This window comes from Anabrus simplex, chromosome 7 (assembly GCF_040414725.1).
Source record: "Anabrus simplex isolate iqAnaSimp1 chromosome 7, ASM4041472v1, whole genome shotgun sequence".
Taxonomy (NCBI): Eukaryota; Metazoa; Arthropoda; class Insecta; order Orthoptera; family Tettigoniidae; genus Anabrus; species Anabrus simplex.
The window spans coordinates 304027632-304052120 of record NC_090271.1 but is presented as its reverse complement, the minus strand read 5'-3'; the positions used below and the strand labels follow the sequence as shown (position 1 = coordinate 304052120).

At 38.0% G+C, this 24489-nt stretch overlaps 1 protein-coding gene across 1 annotated transcript in view; it reads left to right on the top strand.

Annotated features, from left to right (window-relative positions):
* The window catches only part of Mfe2 (peroxisomal Multifunctional enzyme type 2), a 206971-nt gene that overhangs the window by 179247 nt on the left and 3235 nt on the right, over positions 1 to 24489 (top strand). The window contains exons 15-17 of the mRNA XM_067151756.2: positions 8021 to 8138; positions 8295 to 8483; positions 8583 to 8680. Coding sequence (XP_067007857.2) covers positions 8021 to 8138; positions 8295 to 8483; positions 8583 to 8680 — 405 coding nt within the window. The remainder of the gene's footprint in view (positions 1 to 8020; positions 8139 to 8294; positions 8484 to 8582; positions 8681 to 24489) is intronic.

Sequence of the window (24489 nt, the reverse complement as noted above, 5' to 3'; positions counted from 1 at the left end):
AATCGTTAATATTCAATTTATAGTCCACATGTAGTTGGAAATCCATTCAAACGAAGACAACATTTGGGCCAAAAATAAATGAACTTTATATAATTGTAAATTTAAGAGGGCTTTCTTTTGTTTTGTTCCCAGTATGTTTAATTCACAGAACGCATGCGCTCCAATAGCCACACCTAATGCTAGGCCCGCCCAATCCAATTCAAGTAACGCCTCTCAAGCAACAATACAGACGCAGAATTTGAATCTCACACCCCCTTCCCCACCAGGCTCCACCCCTCCACTTCAGCATCGATACTACACTAGGAGCAAGCTTAGCCATTTAGACACACCGGAACAATTGATCCCAGCTAACGTCGACAAGATAAGTAAGTTCATACGATAAACACTCACTCTACTTTATTACCGTATTGGGTTCCACATTCATCATTCTAATTCCCCGTTTTTTCTCTTATCCAGTTGCAGACAACTCATTCCTCCCAGATTGAATGTGCACCAATGGGAAGTTTATCCACAAGAATGACGGAATATTTTTATTCCGATAAGCAATGATTGAAATCAACAATATGTATCCTACTTACAAGCTTCATCCTTAAAACATAACCATGCTTCTTTCTAAAGGAATATTCAAACTGTTTCAAACCCTAACGTGAACGACTTTAACCAAGGTTCTGGTATTGTTAAAATTTCTTACGACTCAGGTGACCATATCAGCTGAAGAAACCCCAACTCACGCAGTGATAAATTCTAGTCGATACATTTTGAGAAACCCCTATTCACGATTGATCAATCCAATCCACAATTGGAATTCTAGTCATTATAAAATAAGTTAATTCAAATTTCATTGTTCATAATACGAATAGAATTCAGAGTAAGGTCAACGAGATTTGGATAAGAAATGAAATTAAAGCAAGGTACAAAAGAAAGCCCTCTTAAATTTACAATTATATAAAGTTCATTTATTTTTGGCCCAAATGTTGTCTTCATTTGAGTGGATTTCATTTCCAACTACATGTGGACTATAAATTGAATATTAACGATTTTTATCCAAGATTCCGGTATTGTAAAAATTCTTATACTCAGGCGACTAACAGCTGAAGAAACCCCAACTCACGCAGTGATAAATTCTAGTCAATACTATTGAGAAGCCCCAATTCAAGCTGTGATCAATCCAATCTGCAAGTGGAGGTCTGGTCATTGTAAAGAATGTAATTCATTGTTCATAAATTCTGGCAAGGTTAATGCACTTATTGTACATACTGTACATATTGTAAACGGTGTAAATAGCATAAGACAATTGTATTTAGTATTAAGTTAGTTTACTATAAGTTCCAATGTTTATAGTTTTAATTCTTGACCCTAGGATTAATATAGGCTGAAGATGCTCATAACTAGGGCGAAACATGTCCCTAACTGGTGTGTTTCATTCATGTAGAATTTAACCACTAAAAATATATATTTGTATTGAAAAGGTGGACACAATAATTTTAATCTTGAAAAGAGTTTACTTAATCCTAGTTCTACTGTATCTGTCTCTTCTCGGCCCCTAACAAGCTCATTTCTGCTCCCGAGCTTCATCAGGAGGGCAGGCATCAACACTCGCTGAGGGGCCATCTTGACAGATCATCAGTCTTCATGTGGGAGGTGTAGGATAAGGATGAGGCCAAAATATTATTAGGGACGCAGGACAAATGCAAAAGGGGAAAAGGATCCCAATGGAGTTATCCAGCTTTCTAATGATTTAAAATGGGTATAATTCCCACAAAATCCACACGTGGCAAGTATGGGCTGTTTCACAAGTTTATACCCTATTACACAACAATGCATAACCTTTTTCCACCCGTAATACATTGTGCAATAAAATAATAAATAGATGTCTTTTGAAAAGGTAAAAGCAACTAATGAAAAACAACTTATTTAACCTACAACTGATAATAAATCAGCTATCTGACAGTCCTTACTTAACTTAACATTACCATTTTGAATAGGTAATTACTGTACTTATCTTATCAGTGTTCAGAAATTTGATCTTCATGATAAAAGAAGCATAAAGGACTTATAAGTTAAATCTGTTAACAACTCGCTGGTAAACAATTAAGAGAGTATTGGTGGAAGTTGGAATTTTTTGTTGAATTGGAAGTGCAGAAAGCAGGACTTTAAAATGGGGAAAATCGTTTTCAATTGTACTTTTCAGTGTTTTCGGAATCTAACTCTCATAGGACATTAAAAAAAAAAAAAAAAAAAAAAAAAAAGACCTATGTCTTCTGTAGACAATCAGTGGCACCTATCAGAAAAAATGTCAGTGTAACATGAGAAAAAGAGTTTACAATCTGCATTTGCACAATGCATCCATATAACTTTTATTATGGTTTGTGCAAAATCAGCATATTTTATGGTCATTCCCTGCAACATAGAAATAATGTCAACTTCTTCATCACAACTAAGCTTGTTTTTCACTCCTCTCTGTAGTTTGCCTGTTATCACCACAATATCACTTTGATTCAAACATAACTGCAGATGTTCTACAGTTACTTCAAGATTTCCCTGAAGATGGTTTACAATTTTCATGCCAGGCAAATGCTGGGACTATACTTGGGCCATGCTGCTATCTTCCCAATCCTAGCTGTGCAATTTTTGCAGGATCAAATACATTCACAGCTTTGTAGAATTCATGATCAGGATCACCACTTCTCAAAGTCAGTTTTGTTAAAGTGTCTGATTCACATTGGACATCTGATTTTTATCTTACATTTCAGAGTAGTTCTGTGAAAAGCTTGCATAATTCCTTTACTTTGTCACTGTGATACCCAGATGTAGCAACCTTGATTGTTAGTTCTATGTCTTAGAGGCAACACTCCAAAAATGGAACAATAGGACAAGGCTGGCCCTGTAGAAAATTAATTACGTTAACAATGCCACTGCCCACTTCCATTACAAAAGACAACTCTATTTCAGCAAAACCAAGCGAGTTGGCTCTACAGTTAGGGTCGCATAGCTGTGAAGTTGCGTTCGAGAGATGGTGGGTTCAAATCCCACCATCGGCAGCCCTGAAGATGGTTTATGATTTTCATGCCAGGCAAATGCTGGGACTATACTTAGGCCATGCTGCTATCTTCCCAATCCTAGCCCTTTTGCCCAACAAATTCTTCAATTTTCAGGAATGTCACATCATCTCTTACGTGTTCTGCAATATATATCACTGATTCATACCCAGATGACTTCCATGTGGGAATGGTCTTGGGAAATAGTGGTTACTGTCTAGAAACCTTCTGAAGAGATGATTTCATTTCTGCATAGTCAAAAATGCACACTTTACTTTTGATGCAACAAGCTGCAAATCTTGTACGTGCTTACCAAACACATTCAGCATTAAATTTAGCTTGTGTGCCCAGCACTGGATTATGACACCAACATCAATTAGAATATTTCCCAGTATGTCAAAACATACTGAATCTGACACAAGGGTTTGTTCCAAGAGTTCAGATAATTACAGAATACGTTGGAGGTCATATATCAATAGTACTTACTAAGGTATGGATTTTTAGTTTTTTATAAAAGCAATTTTAGCCTTTTATTTCCACAGTTTAGCTCCTTTTTAGGTTCTTAAGTGTTTTAACCTTTTATAGAAAACTTGACAAATTTACAGTCTGATATATATAGACAAAAGAATGAGGATGATTTGCATCATGACAAAATTATGGTAATTTTTTCTCTCTCTCTCTATTCGTTTAGTCGATTCCAACTCTCCATGACCCCATGAACTAAAATACACCAATTTCTTCTGCTCTGCACTGCTTCTCGAAGATTTTCCAGGCTGGAATTTAGTACTTCTCTGATGCCATCAATCAATCTCATTCTTTGCCACCCTCTTCTCCTTGTGCCTTCAATCTTCCCCAGCATTAAGGTCTTATATAATGAATTGTGTCTTCTCATGATGTGTCCAAAGTAGCTTAGTTTTTGTTTCAAGATTAGGCCATCCAAGGAACACTCTGGTTTTATTTGCTGTAAAACTGACCTATTTGTTCTCTTCGCAGTCCATGGGACTCGAAGGATTTTCCTCCAACACCGCAATTCAAAAGAGTCTATTCTACGGCGTTCAGCTTTTCTTATGATCCAGGTCTCACATCCGTACATCACAACTGGAAAAACCATAGCCCTTACTATACGGATCTTTGTTGTTAATGTTATGTCTCTACTCCTTAAGATATTGTCAAGATTGGTCATTGCCTGTCTACCAAGTAGCAATTGTCTTTTGATTTCATGGCTACAGTCACCATCAGCAGAAATCTGTGAGCCAAGATAGTTGAAAACAGAGACTACCTCCATTTTTCTCCTCCTACATGCCATGAATTGACAGGTGTAGTTGCCATAATTTTTGTTTTCTTGACTGTTCAACATTAGTCCAGCCTTTGAACTTTCTTCTTTCACTTTCAGTAAGAGGGTTTTCAAGTCTTCTTCATTTTCTGCCATCAGGATAGTATCATCTGCATATCTCAGGTTGTTTATATTTAACCCAGCTATTTTGATTCCTCTTTCTTCTTCATCTAACCCCACATTCGTTATAATGTGTTCCGCATACAGATTGAAAAGGTAAGGTGACAGTATATAGCCTTGCCATACTCCTTTCTGAATCTTGACCCATTTAGTTGTTCCATATATGGTTCTCACCGTAGCTTCTTGGTCAAGAGTATAAGTTCCGTATGCGGTTAATGATATGATATGATCTGGTACTCCCATGTGTTTTAGTACTTTCCATAATTCATTATGATCAACACAGTCAAAGGCTTTAGCATAATCAATAAAGCAGAGATACACATCTTTCTGGAATTCTCTTGCCTTCTCCATTATCCATCGGATGTTGGCGATTTGATCTCTAGTCCCTCTTCCTTTACGAAATCCAGCTTGTTCTTCAGATAGCTCTCGGTCTACATACTGGTGAAATCTATTTTGTAAGATCTTAAGCATGACTTTGCTAGCATGTGAGATAAGTGCAATTGTTCGGTGATTCGAGCATTCTTTTGAATTGGGATGAATACTGAACTTTTCCAGTCTTTTGGCCACTATTGGGTTTTCCATATTTGCTGACATACGGAATGCAAAACTTTCACTGTGCTATCTCCAATTACTTGGAACATTTCTACTGAAATTCCATCATGTCCACTTGCTATGTTTTTAGCAGTATTCTCTAGGACCCATTTGACTTCACTTTCTAAAATATCTGGTTCTGGTTCTAAGGGCAGATGAACTTCATTATCAATAATACACAGTTCTTTCTTATACAGATCATCTACATATTCCATCCATCTTTCCTTAATGCCCTCTGCTTCTGTTAGATCTTTACCATTTTTTCTTTTACCATTCCAATTTTTGCCTGGAATTTTCCTTTGATGTCCCTAATTTTCTTGTAGAGATCCCTCATCTTCCCCATTCTATTATTTTCTTCAGCTTCTTTGCATTGATCATTTAGGAAATTATTCTTATCTCTTCTAGCTAATTTTCAAAACTCTGCATTTAATTCAAACATTGCTGATCTTCGTTCTTCTGCAATTTGCAGTGCCTCACCTGATAAGCATTTGGCCTTCTTGTTATTCCTTTTCTTGGGAATGTGTTTTTCTGCTGCCTCCTTGACAGCAGAGGATGCTTCTGTCCACAGCTCTTCAAGGTTTTTGTCTTCTACGTGTAATGCATTAAATCTGTTCCTGATTTCTACTGTATAATCACAAGGAATTTTTCCAAGGTTATATCTGTACGATGAGGTGGCTTTAGCTGTTTTCCTCAACTTCAACCGGAATTTTGCAATTACGAGTTCATGGTCTGATCCGCAATCGGCTCCTTATCTTGTTGTAGTTGATTGAATAGTACTCTTCCACCTACTATTACAAATTATGTAATCAATTTGATTCCAGTATTGGCCGTTGGGTGAAGTCCAAGTGTATAGACGTTGTTTGGGTAGTTGGAATAGTGTGTTGGTAATAACAAGTGAATTGTCTTGGCAGAATTCTAGGAGTCTCTGCCCTGCTTAATTTGTTGTACCAAGACCAAATTTCCCTGTTACATTATCTACAATTTGGCTTCCCACTTTGGCACTCCAGTTTCAAACTCTGAAAACGACATCCTTTTTTGGTGTCGACCGTAGTAGTTCTTGTAAATCTTCATAGAACTGATCAACAACGTCCTCTTCAGCATCAGTGGTTGGTGCATAAACTTGAATGACTGTGACATTGAGAGGTTGACCTTGAAATCTGATGGACATCATTCGATCTTTTTTATAGTTGCAACCCATTATAGTTTTACCTGCTCTGCTCCTGACTATGAAGGCTATTCCATTATTGTTGTTGTTGCTGTCTTGTCCAGAAAAGTATACAGTGTAGTCATCCGAAATAAACTCTCCCATTCCGGACCATCTCATTTCACTTATTCCCAATATGTCGATGCCAATTCTCTCCATTTCTCTTTTGACTACATCCAGTTTTCCTTGATACGTGGATCTCACATCCCATGTTCCTAAACAGTACTGTTTCTTGCAGCATTGCATTCTTCTTGAGCTTCTCTCAAACCTAGTCCCCCCCTCCAGAGATCCGAATGGGGAACTTGAAACCCCGGAACATTTTAATTTGAGTAAAGCCCTTGGGTTTTCTTGGGATAATTTCAGTCTGGTTTCCCGTTGCCTTCCACTGACCTCCAAATCCTGTCTGCTCACCGACTCAGTTTCCCGCTGGGGTTGGGTACCCAACCTTCCACTGAGTTGCTCAGCTTAACAGGGGCACCACGTTTAGGTAGGAACTTGGAGAATTGAGGTGATAGAGGCTAAGAGAATTCGCTTCCTGAGTTCTTGTAATCACATATCACCCCAATTTTTTTGCCCGAGTCTCAAGGTGTTTGCAGACACTCCCCCAGGTTATCTCGTGTGGCCCCTAATCTTTTATAGCATAACATAAACTGTATGTAGAGATTCAGTTAAAGTCTTAGGGGCAAAACTCTGACATCGTTATGAAAATTTACTTCTTTTTGATAGATTTAACAAAAAAAAATTTTTTTCTATCAGTAGTGAAGTTGGTCTTTCCCAATTGACTGCCATATTAGCCTTGATTTTGAAGACTTGGCATGATGCTATAAACTCCACAAGCACTAGCTGAAAAAATTAACTGAATTAGGTGCACAACCTTTCTGAGCAATTTCAGTATACTCTCTGTAGTGATAGAGAGGCAATGAGAAGTCAAACGCTAGCCAATCCCAAAGAGTGAAATTCACTTTTCATTATCCTGTTGGTAGAAGCCTACCCCTACCCTTGGAAAATACTGCATCCCGTACCCTTGTATTATTTCAGCAGCCCCTGGGAAGGTTCTATCGAAACATTTCTACAGCTTTCATGTAACGGCAGTCTGTGTAAAAATCAAAATAAACTGGTAGTTTCCTTATGGATTCGAGGGGGGGGGGGGGGTTAACATAACAGATTTTGAAATGGCCATTTTAGCATTTTTTAGCTCAGTCTCATTTAGCACATTTTAAATTCAGTAAGATTCCCACATTAAATTCTTGTGGGTATAAAACAAAGAAGTATGTTAAAATTTTTCTAATTCAGCTGCAAGGAAAAAAATTGGTTAAAATCTATGACTCCAGGCCCTAGTAATTGAACATGTAAATAAAACGATGCTTTTTAAAATTTGCAAAATTAAAGTATTCCATACTCAATAAGTACTGGTAATCCCATGTTGGCTAGACACAGTCCAGATGTCAAAACAAAACACCAGCAGAAATATTCGGTAGTAATTTGAAGATGAACATTTCTATTTTTCCATTATTGTTTTGGTTCACAATTATTAGTTTCTTAAATAGATCTGATGAATAGTGACCGGCGGATTTCTTTTTTCCTTGAACTTTGTCTTGTTTGCATGGTTCTAATTGAGTCAAGAGATTACATAATCTATCCCAGCTATGATTGGTGATATGTTATCAGTTCCATACAAGTTGAATAGATGTTTTACTTGACCTTTGTCTTTTATAATGGCTCTGTCTGTTTTAGGTAAGATTTGCTAAACCTGTCATTCCCGGCCAAACACTCCAGACAGACATGTGGCAGCAAGGCAACAGAATTCACTTCCAGACCAAAGTAGTTGAAACTGGCAATAATGTTATTACTGGTAAGTTTACTGTAGTAATGTTTATAACAAATCCTTTCAAATCAATATTTTCAACAATGTAATGTGCAGAGAAAAAGGACGTTTAATTTTATTGGTGAGGAAATACCAGTGCTCTTGTTATATAGTTTGAACAAGCTTCTCTTTTTGTTTGTTTAGGAGCCTACATAGACCTGATTGATGCTTCCTCTGTTATTCCCAATAATGTCGCTGCTGAAGAGCTTAAGAGTACACCTGTGTTTGAAGCTATGAAAATACGTATGGAAGCCAATTTGGATAAAGTGAAGAAGATCAACGGGGTATTCTTGTATTACATTACACAGAATGGAAAAGTTGCTGCTACCTGGAGTAAGATACCTTTTATAGATTAGAAAGAAATAAGATTGTAGTATAAAGTTTGAAGTTTGTAGAACAGGCCTCTTCAAAAACAAGCTTGTATTTTTCCAGCTGTGGACTTGAAGAAGGGAAAATTATATCAAGGAGAGCCTCAAGGAACCAAAGCTGACTGCACACTAACAATGGATGATAAAGATATGGTGGAGGTCGTAAGTATAAATTCCTGTTAACTAACTTCTGTTAGTGATGGGCAGTCTGAGATTTCTCGAGACTAATGAAAGTAATTGTTTCTCGCAAGAAAGGTTGAGAGTTCTCGAGAGCGTTGTCCCCGCAGTGAGCAGCATGTGACTGAATGTTGTTTGTGCCGAGTATGTGAGTAGCCAACCACGGGCCCTCTCCCTTCCGTAAATACATGTCAGCAAGCGACTCAGCCGTTCATTACTATCAGGGTCTATTATTAACACAGTAGGTATAATGATATTATAAAGGGTACTCATTCTGGCATCGTATGTATCCGTAAGTATATGAATGGGTAAGCTAAGTACAGAAATTGACGGCTAGCCCTGCTGTAGTATACATCGCTATCACTCCTTAATTTATCAGATTCTACATTCAATATCAATTTCTCCAGTGCTTGTGTTTACTGACATTAAAGTGACAAAGGAGATAATTCGCTACGATGTTATAGAGTATTCATGTCATAATTAGGTACTTTGGCATATGACTGTGCAGTGTGTAATTGTGTAGAATTTTATGCAAGACAAGTTGCGGGCATGGGATTATTTTGAAGAGATATCACTTAGCACTTTCCAACATATCACGCAGCCATCTCGCTCAGTCATGAATGGTGTAATATCACATCAGGATAATAATGTTGTCTCTCAGAAGCTATCACATATTCGTTTTTCCTTTACCTGTTACCTAAGATGAGATGAAAGGTGTTAAATCATACAAATTTATGTTAGTGAATTTACGGGCACAGTTGAGTGAATGCCTAGTTATCAGAAGAAGGTAAAGGAAAACTTGACGTCAACAGCTTGTCATAGTAGCGCATCTTTTGGCCAACTACAGTACTTCAGGATTGAATCAAACACAATAGCCTACAGCTGGTAAATGAAGCATATTTGAAGACATTCTTCTTTCTTCAGAAGTACTTATTCGATAAGAATAAACTGAGAGGAGGGTCCACCTTTTCAATACAATATAACAAGTAAATAATATTACACAAGTCTTCGAACTAGTTTCAGCTACTTCGTGGCCATCTTCAGCCAAATAAAAATTAAACAAGTTATGTAATAACTAAAACATTTGTATACCAGACAAAGACAATGTTGTAAGAATAATTATAACATTAATATATATATATATATTCTGCCCGTTTAAGCCACGACTAACACATTAGAGACACAAGACACCCTCAGGGGTGCTCAGTAAGGGATTGACATCTTCCATAAAAGAAGATGGTGTGGATCAAGGAGATGGGCAGATATCAGTAAATAATGAACCATCGAAATACAAATTAATGGTGGATGATTTATTACAAAATACTTCCGTCGTCCTAAGAATTATTATTGAGTGAGATGATCACTAAAATTTTAAATTTTACGTTAACTCTTGCTGTACATCCAAAAATTTTAAAGCAAATGGGATGGTACATGTTAATGAATTCTTATTAATTCTGACAAAATTGTTTTCATAAAAGTCATATTTTATCGAATATTATTTGAATGTTAAATTTGATTTTGTTTAGAGAATGATGCTCGTATGCATGTCAAATCATGCCGGAAAATCTGGAACAAAATTTTAAATGCTTAAGTTACATGACTGGTCAAAAGATGAAATACAAAAAAATTAATACAATTTTTTTTTTAAACTTATTTTCTCTTGCTAATTATTTCTCCAATTTAACTTGACCTTTCAGTGATTATCTGTTCGGCGTAACCTCAGAATACACGTGACTTTACGTGATAAAAGTAAGCAGAAATTTTTTAAAAATTAAATTGAATCTTCAACCATGTGTCATGACCTTAACACAATGCCGAAACTCAGAACAACGATGGTAACACACACACACATCAATAATTCACAGTAAAAATAAAATCACTCAACCTGTGGAAATAACAAAATAAAAATGCACGTAATAAGTCTCCCATTACCATCATCCACCAAGGAAAGAATTGTAACCAACTACAACTAAGGGTACTATTTTACAAATATACACACACGTCCACACATTATCAATCCATTTCATGGAAAGGGAAACTCCCATAAATAATGGTTTGCACCTATAAGTAATCCATCCATTACAAATAGCCTGGGTAATAGTGACTAATAATATTGTCGATATCTGCATCGAACTCAGGACGTTACCAAAATTGATCAAATATCGAGGAATTGAGTAATATTATACAGCTACGATTTTGATATTATTGCGATGACGCTCATCCAGTATGACAAAAAGGCTCTAACCATCTCATGCACTCAATTTTATTTTGTAGGAAGACATGTGGTTTACCTTGTGGTTCAATAATATTTTAAGACGCTATCGCCTATGGTTCTCTCACTAAAACAACTACTCGTAAATACATCAAAATAACGATAAATTATTCCTAAATATCCATTCATCATTGCACACAACATCACAGAAAATAGATTACATGTGCTTCTGTTCGTAGAAATGCGAAGATTCGCCCCCAAATAGCACATAAAATCACCATAATCCATGCAACATTTCTCAACACGGCACAACATGAGAGGTACAATATCGAAAATAATTCGCAACATCCGTCCAAAATATCACGGGAAAATTCGCATAAATGACTGGAACCGCACATAAATATAATAATCAGACAATGTCCTCCCTTAAAAGTATGAAATTGAATCCAAAAGAAAGCTATCCGTATCATTAGCGTAGCATTAATATGTCAGATGAGCCTGCTCCCTCATGAAAAATGTATCAAACACTTTCGGCAAAATATAGGAGAAATAAATTCCGAAGAATAAAAATATCACATGCACACAATCCTCAATATTATAGTAATTGAATGGAAACTTAATATTCCTTAAAGGTTAGCCGATGGCTTGATATTTAAACCAGATACTTGTCTGATGACGACTTAATGAAACCCGCGTGGTCGCTGATGTTGACATACCGTCATCATGCACCTTAAAATCGTATAGTAAGAGAAAATACAAATTCAACGTCGTATAACACAAGAAAATGACATGGTAAAGATACTAGAAATCTACTCAAACTACTGTTCAATTAATAATCCCTTCAAGAAGAAAGTTACCGCTACATAGAACAGATAATACCCAGTATAAATGAAATGTCGACGTAACTTGGATGTCTTGATGACCCTGGTCTCCTTCTAGGCTGGATTCATGGCATTAGGACGTTGTCGGCATTGGTCCTGTCTTTTAGTACTGCATCCTGATCTGGGCGATGTCTCTGGGGCACACAAATTTCTTACTGTAGGTCTTCATTGCCTTGGCCGGTATCGAACTGGTACTGCTTGATGTACACTCAAACTTTCACAAAAATGTTAGCACAAATTCCCCACTCGTGGTTTCACAATTGACATGTAATGATACGTACTTTCTTCCTAGACACTATTGATGTCTGTTATGACTGTAGATGGTCTGTTAAACTGCCAAGAAATGACACTGTTCTCCTCGTGGTGCAAGTAACAGCTGTCCAGGTCTATAAAAGACCTCCATGCATAGTGAGCTTCTGAGCAACATGCGTAGCCAGCAGATAAGCAAGTAAGAATATTCTAGTTCGGTTTGCCACCTATATTCTGAGCTCTGACGTCATACCTCGTGATTCAATTGACGTCCTGAATTCCTCGACGTTGTAATTAACATGTCCCCTAATTTCTTGTTAATTAATTAGTTAATTATTTCCACAATTAATTTAATTTCCAAATATTATTATTTATGCCTTCCTGAAATGTGACATCACAGCTTTTATGCACACTTGTTGGAGAATGTTTATTAAGACGTCGAATCTGAAGTTGTGATATTACGAAAGATTTTGAATGTAATACTTCTCGTGGCTGGAGAGTTCAGCAGTATTAAAATTTTTCCCATCTTCTCTTGCGGTGATAACATTGTCTTCCACCCCTCAACAGGTTATACAAAAAGAAAAAGAAGAAAGTCATCCCTTTGGGTTCCGCTGCCGACACTGCGCGGAACACATGGCGTACAGTCCGGTCACATAAAATTCACTGCCAATTACAATAGACCTAAAATGTCACGTCATATTAAAAAAATAAGGTTACGATCTTCGTGTCACAATATGATGTCTTACTTAAAAAATCCACTTACTTTTTTGTCAATTAATTTTTGTTATTATATACATTTTAATGTTATAATTATTCCTACAACATTGTCTGCTATACATATGTTTTAGTTATCAAATAATTTGTTTAATATTTATTTGGCTGAAGATGGCCATTAAGTGGCTGAAACTAGTCCCAAGACTTATGCAATATAATTTACTTGATATATTGTATTGAAAATATTCGATTGTTCTTATAATTACACTTCAGTACGGAACAAAAATGAAATTTCTAGCTTATAAATACTTATCCGATTTTCAAGATAACCACATTGCTGAATTTGTATAATGACCGTAAGTTTAAGCCTAGGTGTAGAAAATGGGGTAGTTCTCTTTTAAAAAACAGTTTTACCGTTATCTCAGTAGATATTGACAACCTGGAAAAGTACTGCAGGTTCAACTATAAACCCCTTAATACCACAAACAAAAGCGAAAACAGAATGTCGATATCTTAAACGCTTCAAGAGTTATTTGAGATGGCAGTCTTACGTGAATAACTCTGTATAATTTCTTAATAACTGTAGATAGTATGTACACCTACCTTTATACTTCGCTGCTGTTGTCGACATCATAGCTTCTTGTGATTCAGAATGGGCTGGAAGTGTTCTTTGTGACAATTCCCCTCCCATGATATGTGTCTTTAAGTGCTGGATCATTCCAGAAGTGTTTCTGCTGATGTTTTTTTGTTCTTTCGAACAAACAGCACAGGTAACTTCATTTGGCACTGTCAAGGGGAGGCTGGAAAACAGAGGCAGTGCAGCAATTCAAGAGCAATTTACAGGAATCTATGACTATAAATGTAGGTGACCTTGAAACCAATCTCCTATTTGCCACTGCAAATATTCTCAACCCTTATTTCAAAATGTTGCCATTCATGGATGGACATCATGCGACAAGCACAGTGGAGTATTTGATGACGGAGTGTATGGCTACTGCCCAATACATTGTGTCATGTATCACCTACTTTAGCCAGTGAGCAATGCACACCACCATCATCATCATCTGATGTATTTTCGGTACGGGCATCATGTGATGCCATACTAGCAGCAAAAATAGAAGGCATAATGCTACAGCCTATGCTACTCTGGAGGTACAGCATAACCTTGGAAAACCCTATGTTCAGCGGACAAACATTCCTCTAGAATAGTGGTGCTGCAACGAGAATCAATATCCCACATTGTGTGTTTTAGCCAGGAAATACTTCCCCATACCGGCTAAATCAGTTCTGAGTGAACAGATATTTTCCAAGACCGGTTTCCTTATAAATAAACGTAGAAATAGGTTGCAGGGGAAGCTGGTAGACAAGTGTATATTTTTAATAAGAATTATGCAGCTGAGAGATGGTCTGGTTAATTTTGCATTGTCATGAAGAGGCCCACATTATTATTTATTAATTCCACAGAGCAGTTTGCTCACACAAAGATATTGTAAATACAGTGGGACCTCAACTATCCATTTTTGGAGTGACCGCGGAAGAAAAAAAACGTAATACATGGGAAAACGGAAAATCTGGGAACGAATGGAAACCATCAACAATTTGGCTAAACATCACAAAAATGAAATACAGTAGAACGCCATTTTAATGTGCCCTCTTTTAAGGAATTGCTGTTTTTAACAAACATTTTCTTAAGGCCCAGCCAAATTGCCATAAGCACAATGTTATTTAAACATAAGGAAAGGTCCGTTTTTAAGGAATATATTTCACAGAAAGAATAGAATTAGAAATGAAGAGATAAGGAAAAGGACAGGAATCTTGAAACTTCAAGACAGGATAGCAACAACAAAGCTAAAGTGGTATGGGCATATGATGAGAATGGGAGAAGAGAGAGTGCCAAAAAAAAAAAAAGATTCAGTGTGGGAGTGCATAGAGAAGAGGGGAGGAAAACCAGAAGACGTACTTAAATAAGGAGAAGAGTGGTGGAGAGATGGGCAGCGATGGAGGTCCTTGATTCACAACCCAACCCGGGAAGCTGGAAACGGGAAATGATGAATATGATGGAGAGGGTGAAACTCGGTGCTGGAACATAGCTTGCTCCTGTCAGATAGCACCAAGGGATCTGCTCAATGCTTAACCCGTTAAGTGGAGAGGTCATAAACGAGGACTTCCTGCATAGTGGGGAATCATTTTCAGTAAATTTTTTCTTTAAAAAAGAAATCGTTTTTGCCAACCTACACCCTCTTAAATATTATATTATGTTAAAATTAGCATAAAGTTATACGTTGCGGTGTAAATTGCGCTATTATTTACAATTGAAACGATTTTTCAATCCATCCAGTGTCAGTGCAAAAATTGCATGTGTGCCATTTCATATTTACTTCGATTCGGAGTATTATTTGTGTTGCTTACATTAATTCAACGTTGAAATACGTAATACACAAATAAAAAAGTATCAAATACTCCAAATAATACAGACACATTCACTCAAATATCACATTTTCCTGAAATAAAATAGAAAAATGTACTCACCACGTAGGCCTATAACTTGCCATTGAAGAGGGCAGCGAGTAATCCATGAGTTCATTCATCACAATTTTGTCACCACATTACACAAAATTACACTACACTGTTCAACACTATTTACATTCAATAGCTATAACAAATGACTGGAGAGAAAATTGAAAAGAACTATTTCAGGATGGTCACTGATAGTTGCCGGCACGCAGAATGTACAGCGGTCACCGAGTGTAGACTACGATCTTCTCAGATTCCCCGAGTATGGAACCTGAGACTCGCTGGCATATTTGCAATGCTCATACTTCAACTGTATGGTATAGCCTGAAGCAAGGAGAGGGGCACAAAGCGACATTGCATACTGCACAACAATACTGAGTGTCCCGCCGCTGGCCTTTCGCCACGCAAACAACGCATCTCTTATTTGCGTGCAGTCTTGACTTCGAGGCTGGATTGAAATCTGGAAAATGCCTTCCCGAGAATCGAGTTGACAATTCAACGGGTGCGGGTCTCACTGATCGAACTGGCAAGGCTGCGTTAGGGGTAGCGTTCGCATACTTTTGAAATAGTTTCTGCACAATTTGAATACGAAACTCCAGCTGAGTGAATTTACCGCCGTGTTTCTTGTATATCACAAAAACATTGAACACTGTTATATCCAGTAGGTGTCTAAAAATCTTGTGGTAATATTTCTTCATTCTTTTTCTCGCCATACTGTATGGCACGATACATTGGTCCGATAAGTCCACCCCTCCCATTGAGTCATTGTACTCAATACATACGACCGGCTTCTCTTTGGTTTCTCCTTTCTTGTTTAGAACAGTGCGCATTTCCACGTCATGAATACTACTCAGCATGCAGACTTCTCTCTTGTCTTTCCACTTCAAGGCCATGAGTTTGTTTTTATAGGCAAAAGCCACCTCCCCTTTTTTCAGCTTTTTCCCCATGACGTCCTTCGGAAGATTTTTTTGTTAGATTTTACAGTGCCGACAGCGTCTGTCTGAAACTCACTGAGCTGATCGAAGAGTTCCGGGCTACTGTAATAATTGTCTAGAGCTATGAGATATCCCTTATTTAGAAGAGGTTCGGCTAGAGCAAACACTACTTTCGAGGGCTTGGTATACTGAGAAGTATTTACCCCACAAACCTCATTTACTATCTCAGTTTCCTTGCCTGTGTACCACAGGATATTCCACACATATCCTGTTTTAGCCTCACACAATTTAAAAGATTCCATCCCGAAACGAGCTTTCTTCTTCGGAATGTACATTTTCCACCCCAAGTGACCTTTCCAAAGGAGTAAATTTTCGTCAATTGATAGACGATCATCTGGTAAATAGGACATTTTAAATTTTGATACAAGAATGTCTAGAACCGGCTTCACTTTGTAGAGTTTTGGGGATACTTGCCGATCGTAAGCCTCATTATCTGAGAAATGTAAAAATTTCAGTAGAAGGAAAAAACGTTTCTCGGACATGGTCTCGTAAAAGACGGGCGTAGCAAACAATCTATTACGTGAAAAATAATGAGATAGCTTCGGCTTTTGAATTATACCCTGAAGAAGAAAGATCCCAAATAAAAGTTTTATTTCTTCCTTGTTAGTAGGAACCCAATCCCTCTCCCTACTTCTCCTTTTCATCTTAGCTGTTCCTATACTAGCTTGTATTGACTGCTGAGCGTACAGATTAGTTTGCTCTGCAATAAGTTCGCACAGTTCATCGTCAATGAAATGCTCATATATTTCGTCCGGTTCTTTTTTATTTAAAAGTTCGCCCTGAATTCCACTTTGATATGTAGCTGGAAATCGGGCTCTCCTACATCCCCTTACATCCCAGTCATTAGGCAGAATAGGAGGCAAATCGCTCTCACTTTCTGACTCGCTACTCTCATCGGAGCTCGAACTCGACACCTGTCCACGGCATCTAGGCAACAGGCCTACTCCGACGGAAGCACTCGTGCTTGGAGCATCTAATAGCGGGATAGTTTCACCATTGCTATCTAAACTAGAATCACTGCAACTATCTTCCTCACTGAGCTCGAGAATATCCCGTATATCATCACTCGGAAGATCTACAATTCTTTTGGACATGTTGATTACAAATATGAAACGCTACATGTAGAATTAAAACAATAAATCACAAGATAAATGTGTATACCAACGAAACAGCTTATGAGAGCTGAAAACATTCACACCGAGACACGAAATACTACGCTCCTCGCAGCACACTGACCGAGCTTCTCGCCAAGCGCCACATAGGTTGTCCTTGCGCTACGCAGCTATGTAGCAGATAATAAGGGGATTCCTAGACGAGAACTGCTTAGATACACGAAGGTGAAAAAAATTCTGTCAGATGGCAGCACCTCTCGGAACATACGGAGAAAGTTTCAAACCTACCGCTTGTTTCGTAACGGAGATAAAAAATAAAAACTTTCCGCGCTTCACATGACGCGCGCCCACCATCGGGCTCGCTCCAGCCGCGTCACCTGAAGCGAGCCCCACTCTACGGGTTAACGTCCCCATCCGATGGACGAATCACCGTCAACAGAGTCATATGCCCTCACTCCACATGAGTACTGCGGAGAGATTTGGAATTTAATCCAGGCTTTTGGCACGCAATCTAGTGATTAGAAATTGTGTACCACCACCTCCCCTACCCTGCCGGCTAAGATTCTGATGCTGAAATTTTTTTTTGACCAACGGGACTCGAACCGGCAAACCTCGATGTCGGACTGTTTAGATTTCAACGCCTTAACGATCATGGCCACCAGGCAGGCTGGCCATATTACAGTACTTTTATAAGAAAATTTCTGCATCCATGATATAAGTTTACAGCCATGATTTAACTCCTATTACAATATCTGGTAAATACATATCTATTGGTATAACAACCAAAGACAAATTTCTGAGAATAAAAAAGCTAATTCCTTCTGCTATGTGAAGAACGGGAAATACAAAAATGTGGACATAAAATTTCTGGAGTGGGTTAGATAAGCAAGAAACTATGGCAACGCTGTTAATCACAAAATGATACAGTTTAAAGCACATGACATTGCGCAAAGTCTTTGTATTGCGGGAAAGGATTTTAAAGCAAGTAGAGGTTTATCAGAACGCTTTATGCGCCCAAAATGGACCAAGTTTGTGGAGAAGGACATTGTTGTGCCAGCGGGTTCCATCAGATTATACTGACAGTGATCCAATTTCACAATTTCATCACAAGACTTTATAGACATTGCAACGGTGCACAGCTTTGAACTCGGCACAGTGCGGCTGTGGTGTTTAATCATGTGACCAGTTAGCTGTGGTAATGCAGGAGGGATACAACTTTTTAAATGTGCTAATATCACTTTGCATAAATAAAGTATAGATTTAAATAACTATTTTGTGTGTTGATTTAAAGACGCTAGATGTTCCTTTTTTTTTTGCTTATAAACCATTTCAACCTAACCTATGTTATGTGAAATTCTCACAGTATTTGAAATTGAAAATTAGGAGAAAATGGCGGCGTTATAGGCAAGTAAATACTGTAATAATATTTGCAATTGAATACTGTTGTTAAATCTTTGAATTATGCTTGCTTTTTAAAAATATAAAATCTTAATATTTAGCTCTTCGCGGGCGGAAGCATTATACAGTATATGTGCTGTAGTTTTCTTTCTCTCAGGGCGGAAACATATATTTTTCCGTTCAAATTTCACAGCTTTAGTAGCCGAGGGGGTGCACAATTATATTCACAAATGGCAGAAGCTGTTCATCTACTGATGAGGGAATCCCCTCAGTAACTTGCAAGTTTTTACCCATTAGTGGGAGTTGCGTAATGCACATGTTGGGTGACAGTTTTTTGTGCTTATACTTATTTCGTACCTTTGCGGTTTCCCAGTGAAATGGCATTGCAAGAACAGATTAGCGATACTGATATAGTGTCATTACTGGATTATACAGAAAGGAATTGTCAGATTTTAGTGTACGTGACTCTGGCAGTGACAGAGTTGATAGGGACGTATGGACCAAGTTAGTTATTTAGTTATAGTTATTTAAATCTATACTTTATTTATACAGTCTTGGAACTATGACTTTCATTCCTGTTTGTAATATTGATGAAGGGTCAATGTTGCTGTCAAACTTTGACAAACGCACCCTGTAGAATATTTATTTGTGTGGAGTGTGAGTTCAACTGCTGTGATTATTCTTTGACTAATTTTTCCACTTTTTGACAAGCAAAGGCATAAAATGAAACCAAAACATAATTGAACGTAGCTTTCCACGAACCTACTACGCTGGCGTAGCAGGGGGAGAGGTGATACTCCCACGTGGCGCGTCCCAGCTAGCGGATAGGGGGGTCCTAACCAGCTTGCCGGCGGACTTGAGGGAACTAAAATACCTCTCGCGGACCAAACACACTACCCCCCTGTAGGTGGAGGACGCACATGTAGAATACACCTGCGCTATCCCCTAGAGGAGACTAAAAGGGGCCCAAGGGGATCTCAACTTGGGAGTGTGGGTTGGCGACCACGGGGCCATTAGCTGAGTCCTGGTATTGCTTCCAGTTACTTGTGCCAGGCTCCTCACTTTCGTCTATCCTATCCGACCTCCCTTGGTCAACTCTTGTTCTTTTCTGATACCAACGGTATTAGAGCATTCATTTTCACGCCCTTCGTGGCCCTTGCCTTTCTTCGTCCGTTACTTCATTTTTCAAAGTGACGGATCCCTTCTTTTTTCTCTCTCTCTCTACCCCCTATGGGTGGGGGACGCAGAAGGAAAATACACCCACGGTATCCCCTGCCTGTCGTGAGAGCGACTAAAAGGGGCAACCAAGGGATTATTGAACCCGAACCATGAAACCATCACGTGGGGAACACCATGGGTCGCCTTTACTTGCGAGTAGTACCACTCTGTTAGGTACTCAGTAGTTTTGTGATTCGTAGCAGTCCATTGGGGTTCACTATGGGTTTCTAGTACTTGTGATTAGTACCACTAAATGCGGAACACCACGGGTTTGGGCGTTGCCTGTGATTAGTACCATTATGTGAGACACACCACGGGTCTGGGCGTTGACTCTGGTTACTAATGCAATATGAGCGACCCGTGGGTCTTTGTTGCCTGTGTTTAGTACCCACTATGTGAGGAACACCACAGGAATACCGGTGCCCGTGCTTAGTACACCTAGGTGGGGAACACTATGGGTTTGCGTTGCCTATGAGTGGTGACATTCTGTGAGAAACACCAGAGGTCTGCGTTACCTGTACGACGTACAATACTTGTGAGTAGTACCATAATGTTTGGAACACCGTGAGTTTACACTACCTTTGATTAGTACCGCAACTTGTGAAATACTATGGTTCTGCTTTACTAGCGTTAAGTGCCATTACGAGGGACCGTTGACATGAATACTGAACCCCTGTAGACAAGCATCACCATCCAGGATTGTGCTTTGGAAGCAGCCCCTTGGTCAGTAATATTGTTTCTGGGATTGTGAGGCATTGCGGGTCAGATCCACTGATTGTTTTAAATTCATATTCATCAATTCATTCTTCATCACGTTTTGAATTCTGGTCATTGGATGAATTTTGTACTTTCAAATTGCATTTCGTCTCGTTTCATACCATACGGGCAGGCCGATGACCTCAATGTTAGGCCCCTTTAAACAACAAGCATCATCATCACAAGAAAGTAGCTTTTAGTACATATATTTCTTAATAGTCGGCTGACCTGAGAATGGGAAATCACAGAAAACCATTCTCACTTCCAGGCAAATGCCGGGACAGTTCCTATTCATAGGCCACAGCTGTTTCCTTCCACCTACTTACCCAATTGTATAGAAAGGAAGTTGCCTAACACAGAAATACGAAGAGGAGAAGAAGAGTGGGACAATTTAAGACAGACATTTGTGGAAGCAGCAGTTGAGGTATGCAAGAAAACAAAAGCAAAGTTTAGGGAATGGAGACACGGTGGTGGACAGGAAAAAAAAAAAAAAAAAAAAAAAAAAAAAAAAAACAAGGTGAAGAAAGAAGTGGATAAGGAAAAGCAAAAAAAGTATCAGAGGGATGAGAATAAGATAGAGAGGTTACATGTGGAATCCAAAATATTGAAACTACAATTAAATAGGAGTATCAAGGAAGAAAAGGAGAAATGTTGGGGAGAATTTATGAACAAATTTGAGCAAGATAGACGAGGAAATCTGAAACTATTATACATAGTAATAAATTTGAAAAGAATAAATCAAGAAAAAATCAAGGCATTAGAGAGAGATGGATCCATAGTACGTGACGAAAAGGGTCCTCAGAAGGTAATGGCAAAGTATTTTGAAAAACTCTATAATGAGGATGACTGCTCGGAGGAAGAAGGAGATAACAAAATGGAAATAATAGATAAAGAAAAGAGAACCCAATAACATGGTTGGAACTTGAAAGGGCAGTGAAAGCAATGACCAAAGGTAAAGCAAGTGGAAAAGACTAATTCAGTGCTGATATGATTAAGGCAGCAGGAAGCAGTGGACTACAGTGGCTATACCAAGCCCTCAGTGCCATATGGAAGGATGAAAGGATACCTGAAGTTTCGCAATTAAAATGGAAAATTAAAACAGTTAAGAGAAAACATGTATGGGAATGCCTACAGAAAAGAAATGTACTAAAGCATTCACTTCATCACTACTGATACTCTGTTTTACAAGTTTTATGATTTCATCCATCAATATAATAAGCAATAATGGCAACAGTGCACTTCCTTGCTTGAGACTTTTATTTAAAATATAAAATTTGTACCATTGTTTTAAAAGAAGAAATAGGAAGAAATGTGAAAATTATAGAGGTAATAACCCTATCATCACTTGGGCTAAAAATAATGGAGAAAGTTATAGACAAAAGACAGACGGATATAATAGAAACACAGTTAGAGGAAGAACAATATGGCTTTAGACCGAATAGATCAACAATAGACTTGATATTTACAGTGCGAACGATAATGGAAAAACACCTGGAAAGGAACAAGGAAATCATCTTCGTATTTTTTTATTTGAAAAAAGCTTATGATACAGTTAAGAGAAAACATGTATGGGAATGCGTACAGAAAAGGAATGTACCAAAATCATTAATTAACAAGATAAAAATGTTGTATCATGAGAGTAAAAGCAGTGTGCAAGTGGGGAGTGGTGACTCTGAAACATTTTATATTAAAAAAAAAGTCTCAAGCAAGGAAGTGCACTGTCGCCATTATTGTTTATTATATTGATGGATGAAATCATAAAACTTGTAAAACAGAGTAGTAGCGATGAAGTGAATGCTTTGGTATTTGCAGATGATGTGGTGATTTGGGGAAAGGGAGAAAAGGAAGTACAAAGGAGACTGGACATATGGAATGAAAATCTGAAGGAGTTTGGAATGGTAATTAGTAAAAAGAAAACTGTAGTCATGCACTGTAGAAAAGAGAAGCTAAGTGAACATAGACAGAGAACAGTTAGAGAATGTAGAACAGTTTACATATCTGGGTAGCGTTATTAATGGAAGTAACAAAATCAACCCTGAAATTAATAACAAACTAAATAAGTCAGAGAACTTATATGGGATGACAAAGAATACAAAATTAACATTATATAAACAGTATTTCATACCAATTGTAACATACAGACTAGAAACGCTAGTAACTAATAAGAGACAAGATCGTAAGATCCAAGCAGTAAAAATGAAATTTTTAAGAACATCGGTTAAAAGGACAAGAAGAGATAGAATCCAAAATATTAAAATCAGAGAACTAAATATAGAACCCTTAGTACAGAACATACAGAAAGCAAGACTGAGATTGTTCAGACATGTAAAAAGATTGGGAAAGGAACGGGTAGCAAGAAGGGAATTAGAAAGAGAAGTTTAGGGAAAGAGGCCAGTTGGAAGACCGAGAAGAAGGTGGTTGGATCAGATTTGGAAGGACATTAGAGAAGCTGGATTGGATGTGGCAGAAATAATGAAGTATGAAAAGTGGAAGGACAGAAATGAGTGGAGGTGGCTTGTTAACCACACCTAGGTGACTGGAGTGGGACATTGGTGGTGGTGATGATCATTTCTTAATAGTGGACTAATGTGTACCAAATGGAGTAGGCACACAGCAGCTTTGGAGCCAAGCTTTGCATTTGGGACAGGCGAGTTTGATCTCCATCGTCGGCTGCCCTGAGAATGGGAAATCGCAGAAAACCGTTCTCACCTCCAGGCAAATGCTGTGACAGTTCCTATTCATAGGCCACAGCTGTTTCCTTCCACCTACTTACCCAATTTCACTCATCATTCATTTCCTCTTCATTAGATCCTCAACTGAAATTTATATCGGGAAGGGCATGTGGCCATACAAACATGCCATATAAATTCATCTCAGCAACCCTGTGTCAGGAAATGAGACTAACAGGTAGACATACAGAGGACTAATGTGTACTTAAAGATCGCCCCATAAAGTGTCCCTTGTGCCATTCTTCTAGTGAAAAAAAAATTGAGACGATACTTAAATCTGGGTTTTCAATCTAATTTGGGAATATTTTCCAAAATTTTGCATGCATTCATTATTTTTCAAATTTTTGTTTTTTTTGTTACTGCATACACCATGAATTACTATCCACGAAGGGTTAACAGTAAAATTATGACTACTTGTGTACAAAAGGAACACAGAACAAAACAGTTTAAACTAAACATCTGGCTCTCTCCTAAAATTGTGAATCATGCTTGATGTACTTCCACTTTACAAACTGGAAGCAAATATTACATTGCATCTTATTTTCTGGGACTTCTGTGAAATACTCTCAGGTCCATAATTTCCTCATGGTAGCTATCAGTGTGCACTAAAAATAGTACATTTATCCACCATAAAATGAAGGCTTAGACTCCAAGGAGATGACAGATTCTGCTATCTATCGTGTGAGTTAACTGGTATAGGCAATAACAACGGGTTGCCTGTGGTAAATTATTTTTCCCATATGCACATTCTTCCGCTACCCAGAACATAACACGATCTTGTCACTGTCTACTGTGAGACATCAGAAACATGCTTGGACTTTATGAGAAGCTTGTGACATATATTTTATCTGCAAGACATCGAAAAGTATTAGTTTTATTTATTTATTAATTACATCACAATTCTATTCAGAAATATGGAAGGTTAAGAGGAAAGTGTGAGCCCCCATGTACATATAAAATATTCCCTAGACCTATCTTAATATATCATTTTCAAAGTTTACAAAATACTTAAGTAG